This window comes from Diadema antillarum, unplaced genomic scaffold (assembly GCF_040938485.1).
Source record: "Diadema antillarum isolate AM-2024a unplaced genomic scaffold, OU_Dant_1.0 scf00000019, whole genome shotgun sequence".
In the NCBI taxonomy this organism is placed as follows: Eukaryota; Metazoa; Echinodermata; class Echinoidea; order Diadematoida; family Diadematidae; genus Diadema; species Diadema antillarum.
The window spans coordinates 263,303-278,721 of NW_027270908.1; the positions used below are offsets into that span (position 1 = coordinate 263,303).

At 39.8% G+C, this 15,419-nt stretch overlaps 1 protein-coding gene across 1 annotated transcript in view; it reads right to left on the reverse strand.

Moving 5' to 3' along the window:
* LOC139728671 (uncharacterized) overlaps positions 1-15,419 on the reverse strand; it is a 101,824-nt gene that overhangs the window by 13,498 nt on the left and 72,907 nt on the right. The window contains exons 8-10 of the mRNA XM_071639610.1: positions 10,910-13,454; positions 10,098-10,139; positions 4,232-4,455 (exon numbers count right to left, since the gene is read on the reverse strand). Coding sequence (XP_071495711.1) covers positions 4,232-4,455; positions 10,098-10,139; positions 10,910-13,454 — 2,811 coding nt within the window. The remainder of the gene's footprint in view (positions 1-4,231; positions 4,456-10,097; positions 10,140-10,909; positions 13,455-15,419) is intronic.

Consider the following 15,419-nt stretch of genomic DNA (forward strand, 5'->3'; position numbering starts at 1 on the left):
GCTTCACTCTCACATGGTAATCATTAGACTCTTTAGCTTTCTTGGCACATGGAACCAGAGGGCGGGCTTGGCTGTCACTATAAATCAGGACTGTTGGTGAAAATCGACGTCGGTGTCTTTGTCTGCAACATCGAGTTTACAAAACAGCACCTTCGGTGTTCTTGTCAAACAAATTTTGTAGGGTAGTACCTCCTGTTTTCTGTTAATTTTGTGGATTCTTTATCTTAAAAAAAGAAAAGAAAAAAGAATCACCTTGTCCTAGATTACACTGACAGAAGTAAGGTACTGCAAATAACTTTGGAACACACTTCATGTAGTCATCTACTCAGTAACATACTGTAAAATGAGGAATGTTCACGTGCATTTTAATTTTACAAATTTCGCGAGAGCCAAGATTCGCGAAATTAAAATGCACATGAAAGTTCTTGTCTACACCAAATGCATTGAGTGTTAGAGGAAACTCACAAAATTTTCATGTCGCGAAAAAGGCCGTCGGCTCTAATTTGCAAAAATTTCATGTCGCGAAATTATTGTGTTTTACAGTAGTACTACACTATTAAAACATTGAAGTCTCCCTTCCCGAAAATCTACTGACAAGCAGTCTGGGATTTTGACCTACAGACTACGAATACAATGAGTACTTCTGAAAAATTTGCATCATTTTTTTCTCTAACTCACCCCAAGTCATTAAACACCCTCTTGAAATGAAGGGGAATAATCAATCTTTTCTGGTAAATGTCAGTGGTACTGGTCATGACTTTAATCTTATGACATGATTCAAAAATGTCAATGATGACAAGCCACTTTTCCCTTCCCTAGTTCTTAAATCCCCGTCAGTCCAGCAGGGCCCCCTCACTACCTGAGAAGAAAGGACCACTGTGCTTACACAAGGCATACCAAAGATTATGAACACACAGATAGATACACTGTAGATGTATTCCCCTCCAAAATATATCCATGGGGGAAAAGGTGACTGCACTCCGCTCCAAAACACCCAGGTGCTACGATGAGATGTGAAGATTAGAGGAAGGAAACGTAATTACACTTTGCCCCTTACCTGTCTATCACCATCAATATATCATTCACACACACAAACAATTAATATACACACAAACATGTACACAAATATGCAAACATACACACAAAAATGTGAAATATGAAGTTAACAACAAATAAATGCAGCTATCATATTTCTCTATTCAATATTACTTGCCATCCTCTACCTATGATGTAAATCTTTTCATATTTACTCTGCAAGACATGTCAACTTCTATTTCCCAATATCTGCACAGAAAGTAAGGACATAAAAAGAAGAAAATTTGATCAGCAGATAGACAGATATGAATAGATAGGTACATAAATAGATGGATACAAAGAGAGATAAATGTTCAAAAATAAAGCTAGATGGCTAAAAGGTATATAGACAGATGAAAACAATAATAAGTATTGTCATATCATCATAGAAAGAAAGATAGATAGATGGACCAACCGATTAACCGTTTGTGTGCTTTGAGAGCTGATTGGTTCAGATAACTCCCTAGCATTGTACACAATGTCCAAAGTCTCTGGTGTACAGAGGGTTAACAGATTACAGGGAGGTACTAAAATGAAATGTGTATGAATATATAGGTACACAAATAGATGCCTGACAGGTAATTGGTGAGGTGAAAAATAAACTAAACTGATAGATGTGAAATATGTAGAGATGGATAGGCAGGCAGATTGCCAGATGAATAGATGGATAGATGGATATAGGTACATAGATATATATAGAGAAAGACAGAAATATAGAAAGGGAGATAGATATCTCTCTAATTTGGGTTATCACCAATACACAACGCACTATTATAGTAGAGCTCTTTCACAGATGCACAGTGGGTTTGCTCTGTAGAATTGTTGCTTCTGGTTGTCTAGCTCACTACGTCTTCCTTCACATATACTGCAACTCAATGCGTGCATTTCGTCGATGTAACTTCTCTTTTCCTCCGTTTTAAGTTGGCACAAAAAGAGTTTACGGGTTTGACTAACTTGCGGCCATTATGGGTTGTATCTGCGATGCTGCAATGTGCTGGTCACACGATAAAGCAAATAAATCTTCTTAAAATGTCTCTGGATGAAAGACGGAAAATCTGTTGGCTGGTTCGCAAGCTCTACCACATGCAGTGCTTCTTCCCAAACTTATCTAGGTCACATATATACTGATGCTGTTCACATGCTGGTCTGAAACACGGCTGGCTGTGAGGCATTTACGCATTGGCGGTACCCCAAATTATACCTCTTCTACCCATTGCAACAGAAAATCATGTCTGCAATGTATGTGTTTATTGCAATTAACCATGGTAATTAGCTCATATTTTGCAACTTTATATCTAATTCCTATTAAAAATATTATAGCCACACTGCTTTATACCGTATGTCCCCCCAAAAAATTACAACGGGATCCTCTGCAATGATAAGTTTGAAAATAGTGAATCAATCCAAATACAATTTAAGGGTATGAAACTATAATTCATTGCCCACATCTTACAGAAAACCCTATTTGATTTGCTTCAGTGGTCGAAGAGAAATGAGGAATTTTGTAGAGCATGTCAGGAATCTCTTCCCTCCAAGTTCTGTCTATTGTGTTCACACACAAGAGCATCCAAGTGCTAAACTTGAAAGAATCAGACTCGTGACATTCTTTACAACAATCCACATTTCTCTGTGACCGCTTAACCAAACTGAATGGGGTTTTCTGCAAAATGGAGCTAAGATATTATATTTTAAGACCCTGAAGTAGCATTTAGATAGTTTAATCATATTGGGTGTTATCAATGCGAAAATCTGATTGTAATTTTTTTTGGGACATACTGTAGATGTCCAGAATTTAGATTGCAAAATATGCACTTTAATCCCAGAAAGAACCCCTCTCAAAAAAAAAAACAAAAGCAAAAAAACAAAAGCAAAAAAAAAACAAAAAACAAAAAAACAAAAAAACAAATAACCCCAAAAACAAAAACAAAACAAAAAACAAAACAAAAACAAAACAGAACCCCAAACTGAAAGATGGGTCCCCATCCCCAAGACATTATTTTTCAGTTCTCGCATCAACAGAGGAGTTTGTATGTTTACTGATGCACAACTAACTGTTTTGTACCTTTTTAAAACAGACCCCCTCCCCTTCTCTGCCCTATTAACAAATTATTATTCTTGTTGTTGTTGATGGATTTCAATATATATAAACCCTGTGTGACTCAACGGAACAGAAATAGAGTGTTTATTTCTCTCTGACAAAGCAGAACATCTGCTATTTTGCTTGGATAAAATTCAAGGGGGGATTTATTAATAGGCCAGTGGATGCACTGGTTGTGTCTAGAAAGAGGGGGATAGATTAAAGTGCCAAAAGAGAATCACTGCTAGTTTTAATACACAGATATCACTGACCTCGTGGATATGATAAGGTTTGGCAAACATGCACAGTCATACTGTGGACAGAGTGGTCTGTTATATTTCTGAATCCATGTTGAAAAAAAATTCAGAAGGGTAATGTCCATATGAAAGAAAACTCAAAGGTAGATGCATATATAACAATGTGGAAGAATCCAATTGATGTCCAATGCAACAACAGTTGGTCCTGTGAACAAAATCTAAAGCTAGCTTTAAGATCACTCCTGCAATTGTGGTGAATTGCAAAGATTATCATAATGTATATCCAGCTCTCTCTCTGTTGCTGCCACGGTGAAAGCTATTGATCTCTGGTGACACATTTCAGCTATCATCTCAATGAAAGCGTTGAGGTCTTGTTTGTTTGACTTTGTGGAATATGTTGCAAGTATTACCATGAGTAGAATTATGAACTTAGCAGAACTATGAAGCACGTGAAGCATGTTTGTTGACCCTTGTCAGACTTCAGTCGGTCATTGCTTTCACACAGTGATGAAATACTGTACCACCACAAAGTTTCGTGTGCAGAAACTTTCGCGAATTTCATGGGGAGCCAAGATTCTCGAAAGTAAAATGCACACTAAAGGCTGTGTACACAATGTACCAAATGCCAGCTGCAATTCACGAAAGTCTCATGCCGCAAAAAAACCCTGTTGGCTCCAATTTGCGAAAGCTCCGTGCCGTGAATGTTTCTGGTTTTACAGCAGGCCCTACAAGAGATGCGACAAGTGCTTCAGATGCGTGATGTTTCCCCAGCAACCATGATCCTGTGTGGAAGGAGAGACAGATAAAAGATGTCAATACTCACTCATCTGCTGCCAGAACATTCAGGATGCTGGTCCAGGCCGGGAAGTCAATCTCCTCCTCCTCGTCCATGATGTTGCCCTGACTCTTCCGCCGCTGACCCTCGACCTCGCGCACGATGGGAATGATGGAGTACGGCGAGACCAGCTTCTTGGTTAGCCGGTCAAAGGTCGAGATCGCCTCGGCCGCCTGCTCGTTCACCCACTGCGTACAGACCTCATAGGTTGTCTGCGGAAATCAAGGAGATTAATTATGGAATAGATATTTGCCGTTACTACATTTTTTTTTTGGTCACAACACACACAGTCTGATGTGTGGAGATACTACTTCTGCTGATACCATTAACGCTTCAACACTACATCACAGTATTGTTGTTATTGCCTCTAAGCATTTAAACAAGCATCTTACAGTCTTTAATCTTCCAATTCACTGCAGTCACTAATTATCACATAAAATCTACTTGGAAGGGGTTTGAATACACATTCTGTATCTTCAAATCTGTGATTATTGATAGCATTCTATGATTGATTGCATCCTGTCACAAGTATCGTTGTGTCAAGGCATTGTGTTGAGGTATCTAGTTTGTTAGAAAGTTAACCCTTTTCGTGCCAGGGACAATGGTCAGTGTGCACTATTCTAGGGACTTTTCTGTGCCATTAATACTCAAGGCACATAAAGGGTTAATGAGAACAAGTTCAAAACCACTTTCCACCTGCATGTAAGTTGCCTCTCATATCTTAATTTTCTTGAAAAACCTAGCTTTTTACAGCTTTTGAGATATTCCTGGGAGGAAACTACATTGCCAAGAGTTTGCACGATCTTCATCAACTGATAATGCTGCTCTGAAGATAAAAATATCTGAACACACAATAACAACCACAAACAAAATAATGAGTTGATGACCACTGTAGATCATGAAGGAAATGTAACAGAAATCTCACAATGAATAATCACATCCAAATTCCTATGATTTGTCAAGTACAATGCGTGCCTCATCTACAAAAAACCTTTTCAGCTCAGCTGAGAAGCACAGAAAATTTTCCTCCGCTTGGGCTTGAATTCTGTGCCAATTTTTTTTTCGGCCTGCTAATTTTAACCACACCAATTGAATTAGTGCCCACAAGTTTACAAATTGGTAATTACACTCTAATTAATGAGTGAACCTATCGACTTTGAGAGCAAAAAACAAAAAATGAATAAAAATTGGACATGATCTATTCACCTACAGAAAGAAATTTTGATACAAACATTTCAAATATATATATTTTTGTGGTAAATTACATGCAAATTTGAGTGAGAGCAGAAAATGACTCGTTAAAATTTTCTACATATCAGAAACTACAGGTAGATTTTTTGTTGGTAATTGTGCTATCACAATAGTTTCAAAATAGTATTCACAGAAGTGGTACTCGCATTGTCAAACTTATTATCACTAACAATTCAAAGACCATTATATTATCATCACAGAGTGAGTTTCTTTTTATAAAATCTGATAACAACAACAAAAAAAACCAACAAAACAAAACATGTGAGACATGACAAAAACTGGAACATGTACTGTGTTGGATCTATCAACTGTCATGCACATCACCACTATATGAATTGAAATTTTTAATCATTTCTGCTTGCTTGCTTTCGTGTCTGATTTCTTATTGTTCAAAAGAGATTCCTGGCACTTGAATACAATACACAATTAACTTCTTCTGATGTTTTCTACAGCTAAAAATAACCTAGAAAGGATTTACCCAATTAACAAATTGCCCCTCAGCACTACTTTAGTTGATTTCACGACAAACACATTGATTTTGATGCATTAATGTGATAAGTTGCTTTTTTAGTTTGTGGTAGATATATCAAATGATATTTATGCTGCAATGTTAAAGTGTGTCGTGTAAAGGAACTGCCAATACATAGTATAGGTTTGGCAGTAGCTCTTGAAAAATTGTTAATACCACTAGTATACTTTATTAGTCTTAGCAGTAAGGTTCAAATGTCACAGTAGTTTCCATGATGCGTTAACACGTAAATCAAGACAAAATACGTGTACATTGTATCTGCATATCCCACGTGACTTGGGAGTAAGATCCACATGGACTGGTTTCTGTCCGCAGCTGTCGGAGGGCACAGGTAATTACAATTACAAGATGGAAGCCGGGGCGACAAACAGACTAAAATTAGCGAAACACTGATGGTGTGAGGGTGTGAGGGCCCCCAGCCCCCCCCCCCCTTCTCATCCCACCCTTTCTTGGTCCAGATGATTCAAAACTGCTAATTACGGTAAGGCAGGAAATGGTGGGTTGAGTTGGGTTTAGCTGATGGGGGGAGGGGTTGCTTTGTTATGATATAACATCCAAAAGAAAACACAAATACTGCTGAAGGATCTATTACAAAAGGTTCTAGTACAGGACCTATAGAAGAATCTCTTACAAAAGAAACCAGAAATATTGCGAAGGATCTTTTACAAAACATCGTGGGGGGGGGGGGGGGGGGGAGGGAAAGAGGTTTCATTCAGACATTATTGTCTTTATGTAAGAAACAAGTTATCAAAATATGATTATACTCGTATCATTTCTATATTTCCTGATTCCTTTGTACCCATCCAAAATAAAGAGTTAAATATATCATTAGCTTTCTTTGAGAAACAATACCAAGTAGTAGCAAAGTGAGTGACGTGAATCTACATACTAAAAGAATGCATTCATTAATTGTTATTTGCGTCAACATCATGCGTATCATTGAGTCATGGATTTCCATTTTTAAAAGCTTCTGTGAGCTTGATGAAGGGCCGATTGCACAATGGGGACAGCTTTTAAGGGAAACCAATGCGAACAATTGTTCGTTACATGAAAAAAAAACAGTAATTATAAAACAATTATAGTCCACTATGATTTACACTGACTTTCGTTTTGCTTTGTTTGGCATATTACAGAACATGACTTGGCACGGGATGGCAGTACAATGGCCATCTTCAGAACTATCGGTAAGCTTGTAGTGTTTTGTGTGTGTGTGTGTGTGTGCATTTGTGTTAAAAAATAGCTATAATATCTACACCAATCTATCAGTAAATTTCTGACACAAACATGCTCATTGCAATCACTAATATATCTAAATTTTATGACTCTTATTTGGGCAAGCAAAGCATTGTGGTTTACTGAACAAACACAATTGGACACACACAATGGGATCTAGCAACATGACCACTCCTATTAATCATTCATTGTGCTTCAATTTCACACAGAAATGGGGCAGTCAATTTTATGGTAATACAAAAGCACAAACAAACAACTACACACATCAGATGGTAATGAAATGATCGTTGTATATTTACAGGAGGTATGTATGATGAAAGTCTGAGTTGCCACAATTCTAATTATGCCATGCTTTCCAGCAGTTTTTTTAATGATTCTTGTGAAATGACAATGAAGCGTTCTTATGATTTCTAATTCTAATAACGACCACTGCACACTGCATATGTTCCTAAGAGGACTGAACTTTGTTTATCCACTCATAATCTGCCACAATAACAAAAGCAGTCTCTCTATAGTATGTCACATATAAGTATTGTAACAATTATTATCAAATATCCACAATCGTGATATTTAGAGGAAACTTTGTCATAATCACAGTTTTTACTGAATACAGTGAAACCAGATAATAGATTTAGAAAAGTCTCTGGAAAATTGGGTAGCAAAAATCTTTAAAAATAAAAAGAGAGAAAAAGAAAAAGAAAAGAAAAAGCGCAGCATAAAAAACATTACATCATCTTTCATGGTAGTATGTGGGACCTACAGAAAGCTACTTTGGTAGGAGTACAGCACCACTGGTTACATTCATATCCTCATTTGTTTCGCATGCAAATAGATCTATATTGACATATTTTGCATACTTGTATATAAAATTCAACTCTGTTCTTTTATCCTTATAAAACTTTCCTGATGTAAACATATTCCCAGTGAAGTTGTGAAGAAGAAATGTTCTTTTATTTTGATATGATATTACATCACTGAAAAATCTTCCACAACCAAAATGAGCAAGTGCTGACAGCCTCATGTGAACTCTTTTGATGCCTGGCCGCAAAATAAGATGACTTAACAGCATTTAACCGATCCTTACTTTCTTAGCAAGTGTCTGATTTTATCCAAAATTTCCCCGCTGTGTGTGTGTGTAATCAAATTTGTGTAACAGAGTGTAAATGCTCTTTTTTCTGCTCTTTTCTTCTGTTATTGCCCATGGTAGTAATCAAATCAAATGAAAATAAAACACATACACACACATACATGTACGAATGTTTGGCATTAGTTACTATTGAAATAAGAAGAAGCTCTATTAACCCTTTCTGAGCCAAGGACTTTGGACAGTGTGTACAATGCTATGGGGTTTTCAATGCCATTTGGCATTCAAAGCACACACAGGTTTAAAGAGAAGTAACATATGGAAGAATACAGTCCTGGGCCCTGTTTTATCAAAAGATATACCAGTAATTGATTTCAAACTTCCTTAACACACAAGCTGCCATAGACTTATGATTAAAATCAACTACATAATCAATTATAACTCTTCATAAAACAGGGCCCAAGAATTAACTTTCTCATATTGTTATTACTAAATGAACAGTTCTAGGCTTGTGTAAAATCACACTTTTCTTGGTAGAAGCATACACTTGGCAAGATGAGAACTGTTTTCCTTTTTTTACACATTTCCCTTCTTCGAACCTGTCACTATCCAGCGTGTTGTAATGGCAGTGCCAGATATGGGACTTTGTTGAGTAAAGAAGATATTTTTGAAAGAAATTTGCCTTGCTTCACTACACAAGGCTGCTCCTAGCGGAAGTCAGACAGGTCCTTCCTTCTATCCACAATACCTCTGCCTCCATACCACACACAGCAAAATTAATACATTTATGTCAGCAGGCTGTCTATGATTGCAATCTCTTTTTTGTACACACAAAACATTCTGTAGGCAGAACCTCTCTCTCTCTTCTCTTTCATGCTAGTGTCATTTAGAGATCTCTAAAGAGTTCCTTTCGTGGAGTTGGAAGGAGAGCAGCGAAAATGAGTTTTGTCGTAAACAGGAATTGCGCAAAAAGAGGTGAACCAGTCAGGACGCTGAATGGGTCTCACGGTGCTGGAGTGGAGGTTTTGGATACGAAGGGGCACAGATTCTTATCACAAATTGGAGCCGACAGTACAAAGTTTTTGTGCTTTTCGAGAGGACAATTTGCTTGCTTTTTCGTGTGTATCAAGACGATCTGCCTGACGAAAATACTTTGCTTGAAATGAAATATAAACAAAAATGTTCCCACCTTCTATAAAATACATTAATGAAGTGATTGATGATGACAAACATGCATATTTAACTTTCATTTGGGGATTGCGCTGGTTACTATGGGGCAGCTCACTAAGCCTTTTGGCAGATAGAATCGATTGAGCGACACCATATGCCTGTTTAAGATAAATTCATGTGAGGCATGGGTTAGAATGTGGTATGCCCAAATCATGTGGTTTTGTGTGTATATGTGCGGTGTGTATGCGTGTGTGTGTGTGTGTGTGTGTGTGTGTGTGATTGTTTGGTTTTTATTTTAGTGCGTCTGTGTATATAAATATAGTTTTATTTGGAAGTGTACGCATATGACATTTGTGGTCTTTATGTGGTCAGTGACATCAGTTTTCAGTTTAGCACGTCAGTGTAGCAGTTTATTTTAAGCTCGAGCATGATGAGTGATCATACACTGTACTATGAAGTACGAGGTGGAATAAGCAGGGTTCAACATCACACATTACTGGATCACACATGTATGTTATGGTATGTGAACGTGGGCAGCATGGCACGGCACAGGCAAATGTGTAGAAACATCCATGGGTGATGCTCACCTTAGAATATGCCTTAGTCCCACTTACAGGTTTTTGTGCCTGCTAATGGGCAGTGTGTGTGAAGAAATAACAAAATGAAAATATGAATAGAAAAAAACAAACAAGACAAGAATAAAAGTCAGGAAATAATATGAAAGAGCATAACTTATAAAACAGAGAGAAAAAAATGCGCAATGTGGTAATCTTGTCAGGTCTGTTAATCACAACCTTAACTACCAAAACACAGAAAGCACCATATGAAAGCAAGAAAATGGTTTGTGCAAATGTGCAATCTTGCTATACTGCTGTGCTAGAAATTTGTGCTGTGCTGGAATTTGTGCAGTACCACCCATAATTACTGACGGAAAGAATATTTTCACGTAAACAGCATCGACTTAAACACACGTGATCACAAGAATATGATGCTTTCTTCACATCAGCATCCATGCATTGACTCAATATGTGATGCATTTGCTAGCTAAAATATGACCATCAAACAAAGTGCGTAATGTATGAATACTGCATTTCATAAACCCAATATCATCCAGTTAGTGAACAAGAGGACACAATATGCAATTTTGGGGCAGTTGAAGTGATCTTGAACAATTATTGCCTACTTTCACTTTGATCAATATAACAATCTATCAACAGTTTATGATTACACAGTTATTGGCCATATCACTATCTAGTGATAGTCTGTAGTGAAAAAAAAAATATCAAGGTGCATAAACTAAAGCAGTTCCAGCATAAATTGTCATGTATAATTGTACAACTGTTTCAAGGAGAATCAAAGGTACAAACATTGGTAAGCTTTCAAAAGATTGTATATTTACCTCAGTGGTATCTTCATCCATGGTCAAAGTCTTGCGAACTTCGGGCTTGACTGGTTTGCGCTCTCCGCTGCGTGTTACCGTTGCAACCTCCTCATAGAGATTCGCCTGGCTGTATATCTCAGCATCCATGTCCCTGATGGAACGACTGTCCTCGTCACCGGTCATGACTCCGGAGTCGTGGGAGGTGTTCCGTCCAACCTTTTTGCCCGAGAACTTCTCCTTGTATATGGCCTTGCTGTGGCGGCTCAGGGTCAGCGGGATGCGCTTCATGGTCCTGTGTCCCGCCCCGTGGTTGGAACGGTTCGGCAGGCTACCGTGAATGACGCGGGAGCTGGGCTTGGAAACCTGCGCGTAGGTGGGGTTGTGCATGATGCTGTCCGTGTCCAGGCCAAAGCTGCGGATCAGGCTCCTGCGGACATCCGCGCTGGAGCGATAGTACCAGGTTCTCCGCGGCTTTGGGGGTATGCCTCCTCCCTCCTTCTCCTTCATCAACTGCCTGTCCCCACTGGGCAAGCAGTGTATGCTCTTTGAGATGACGTTGCGAACGCGGAGTTCCCCAAGGTTGCAGAGTTCCTCCAAGGAACCCATGGACTGGGTCTCCTGCTTCTCCTCTTGGACTGCATCCTCACTGCCCTCTGTGAACGCTGTGGAATTGGCACTGATGGAGCTGACAGGGCTGCTGTTGAATACGTTCCTATCAACATTTTCATCGTCCATGCACACATTGTCATACACTGGGTCATCACCGAGGCCATTGGGTCCTGTACTGGAGTCACTGGCATACTCCAGGTCCACCGATTGGCCATCCTCGGCTTCGGGGGCTGGGAAGCCAAACGAATTATTCACATCACTGCAGGTAGTCTCCTTAAACTCCCCACTGTCTTGGTAACCCAACCCTTCGTCAGAGTCCAGAGAGTCTGAACGGAAGTTGACATTCTCTATCCTGATGTCCTCCCCGAACACGCTTCCCTGACGCTTCTCGTGCTGCGTGTGCCTCTTCCTCAGCAAGTGTGCAGTCACGGATTGATAGTTTCCATTAAAAGACTTTTTGTACGGCCTAGTGATTGTCTCAACCTCAGTGAGAGGGTCTTTCTTTTCCTCCTGGGAAACATCATTCTCATTCAAGTTCTCGTCAGCATTGCTGATGTCTGATTCACTGGTCTCCATCTCGCTGGCATCTTTCATGCTGCGATCATTTTCTGACAGATTTCGCTCCAGCTTACCCTTCCCTGAAGTCCTATCTGGACAGCTTTCAGGAGTGTCCTCTGAACATTCATTGTCAATTTTATCACCAGCTGTTTCTGAAGCTGCGGCTGTTGTTTCTGAGTGACAACAAGAAATTTCAGCTTGCTCTTCCTCATCTTTGCTAGCTACAGTCTCACTGTCCACATTGTCCAAAACATCGCCTTTAGGTGTATCCTTGTTCATCAGGCCTGACTTAACAAGAGCCTCCACTATATCTATCTCTGAATACTCAGTGAAGCGGTTACTACTGCAGCCTTCATCATCCTCCTCCTCTGCATCCTCCACCTCCTCTTCATCTTCCTCTTTGACCTGAGCAAGAGCTGTCACTGACTTTTCCTCGTGATCGTGCTTCCCAGTGTTTTCACATTCGCCAGCTACACAACACGCCTCTTGGGCGCCGATTTCAATTTTTTCGTAACCATCATCGTCATCACCTAACTCCCCAAATAGGATGGCAAAAGGCAATGTAAAGTCATCTTCATCCATGCACTCCAGAAGATACTCCATGCTCCCAGTCCGACTCTTAAGAATCTCCTCCCCTGTCATTGGGACCTCGTAACCATCCATGGGTTCAGCTGCCTCAAAAACAATATCATACTCTTTCTCCGTCTTAGCCTGGCCTTCTGAATTTTCACAGTTGGCAATTTCTTCCAGCTGTGCCATCAATGCTTCGAGTTCTGTGTAGTCATTTTCCTTGGTGTTTGTTTTCCCGTTGCTGTCATCGACTTCTACTTTCTCATATGCATCAACGTCCTCATCCTCATCCTCCCCCGTTTCATCTTTCTCCCCCAACTTTGGTTTCTCAGTAACCGTTTGGGAGCCATCAGCATCTTGCTCAAGACCAATAACCTTCTCATACCCATGGTCATTTTTCACATCTCCCTCCTCCTCCTCCTCCTCCTTCTCTGCTTTCCACTCGTGGACATTGATTGTGGGAACCTTCCAGCGGCTTGCCTCTAGGTCGCTCTCATCATACGGAGCGGACTCCTTGGGACACAGGTACCTGATGCCAGAGTCATCCGCCGCTTTCGAAGATGCCTTCCCCATATTGTCTTTCTCCTTCTTACGCTTCTCCTGCACCTGCTTGATGTCCCCTACACAGAATGAGAACCTCCTGCCTGTACACACACTATCATCCGCATCCTCCCCGACAGGCTCACAGGCATTCACGTCCAATATATTGGAGAACGTGACACGCCTCTTCTCCAGGTACGCAGCGGGAGGACCAAACTCAGATTTTGCCTTTTTGTTCTCCTTGCCCTTTGGTAGTGAAACAGACCTTTCCAGAGTCCTTGGTACGCTGAAAAAATAAGAAAAAATAGGGCATATTCTTACTCTTCGATTAAACCAAAAAAACAAACAAACTGTGATGTCAAAAGAGAAGTAATCGAGTTGATGTCTCAATGCATTTCGGTCAGGGGAAGTAAAGCGTTACACATTCCCAGTACAGCAAACGCCTTATGAAATCAGTGGAAAGAAGCCATAAGAGAATTGATATCATGACATGCATGCACAGAATGTTGAGATCCAACAGATAGTGAAAATTCAACTAGCATAGGAGCACTCACACAGACTAGGATATCCAACGTGACACAGCACTAATAAATGGCGACTGAACCACGAAAAACGGCTACATGAACAAAATCCTGTACCGCTCTTGCCGTCTTTTTAGTCATGCCGCGGACCCTCCGGCACTCCCACTTTTTATCTGTGAGCCACACCTACTGCAAAAACTGCGGGTGAAGACTGCGTGCGTGACTTTCGAACAGTTCTTTCTCTCTCTGCTCTTCAGCACTGGAGAATTACAGTATACATCCTGCCCCCTCGTTGCTAAGCCCTGAAAAAACTTAAAATGTTTCTGTGAGCAGGTTTTAACTCAAAAGATCCTTCGGCTCAAAGAACCACACGTCCACACGGCCCGCCGCAAAGTGACATACAGCGCGAGGAAGAAGGGAAAGAGGCATGCACATGATGAGAAGGAGTCATAGAGAGAGAGCGAGAGAGAGAGAGAGGTGGCAACATAAAACAAAAGCAGCGATTTTAGAAGGATAACTCAAACACAGGGAAATGTAGCATCAGGGATTGGGAAACGCAGAGGTGCAGAAACAGGGGGAAGGATGCCACTTAAATGCATTAGCATGTCAATGAAGACAGAAAACAACAGCGAGACGGAGAGAACAGAGAAGATGAGGGGCTTGATTGGAAAAATCCTTTACTTTCTAATTGACTTATTATTCAAGGTTGCACCCTCCTTAATTAGCACACAATACGAGTAAATGATAATGACCGTCCCGAGCCAAATGGCGTGGAAGGCAATGTGAGACATGGCTTGGCTGCCAAATGCGAAAGACAAATTTGACCACTAAATTTGCTTTTGTTGAGGCACTATTGTCAAACATGAGGCCTTAATCCCTATGCTCAACCAGCTGCATGGCAGCTTCGCTTGGCAGATGGATGCCAAACGTTGCACATTCGGGGTAAGGGTCATGTGTTCACGAATGCTGACTGCGAGCTATCTGATTTAAATTTCCACAAAGCTTTGCAAAAAAACAATAGCTCAAAACCTTGAGTTGAAGGTATGGTATGAAATACCTACATATCCCTGTGATTCTATGTCGACAATGATATTCTGATATATATGTTTCTTGCAGAGTAAATCTATGTTGCTATTAAAAGAACGTTTCAATGAGCCAAGTCAGACAGAAATGCATTCAAAATGCAATGAATCTAAAATACCTGGTAAAAAAAATAGTTATATCTCTTTCTTTTGTATCCTTTTCATCAATTAAGGCAGTGGTCATATTTATCTTGGTAAGCATTGAAATAATAACATTTCTGTGATTGATATACAAGTGTAACATTATAGGTGAAGTACTTAAATTGTAAGAAAAAGCTTTTGAAATTCTGCAGACAGAAACCTGGATAAGAATTTTAAAGAGGCAACTTCCTGTACTCTTAACCGGTTGAAAAAGCATTCCATATGGCATTGTTATCAAAATCCCCTCATTTAATGACAACAAATCAAATGTATCGCAGCTTGATACAAAGAGAAGAAAAATAAACCCATTCTGAAAAAGTATGGGTCAAACTCATTTCATTGAACTGAGACAATGTGATATTCTGATCTTAGATGTTGGCTTCACTCCAATGTAGTTGATTGTCCTGACATTTCCCTTTGTTTCCCATTTTTGTAAAAAATGATGTACAGTTATACATTTAAAAATTACACAAATGTTTGACGAGTCCTTACTACGATAAACATTGT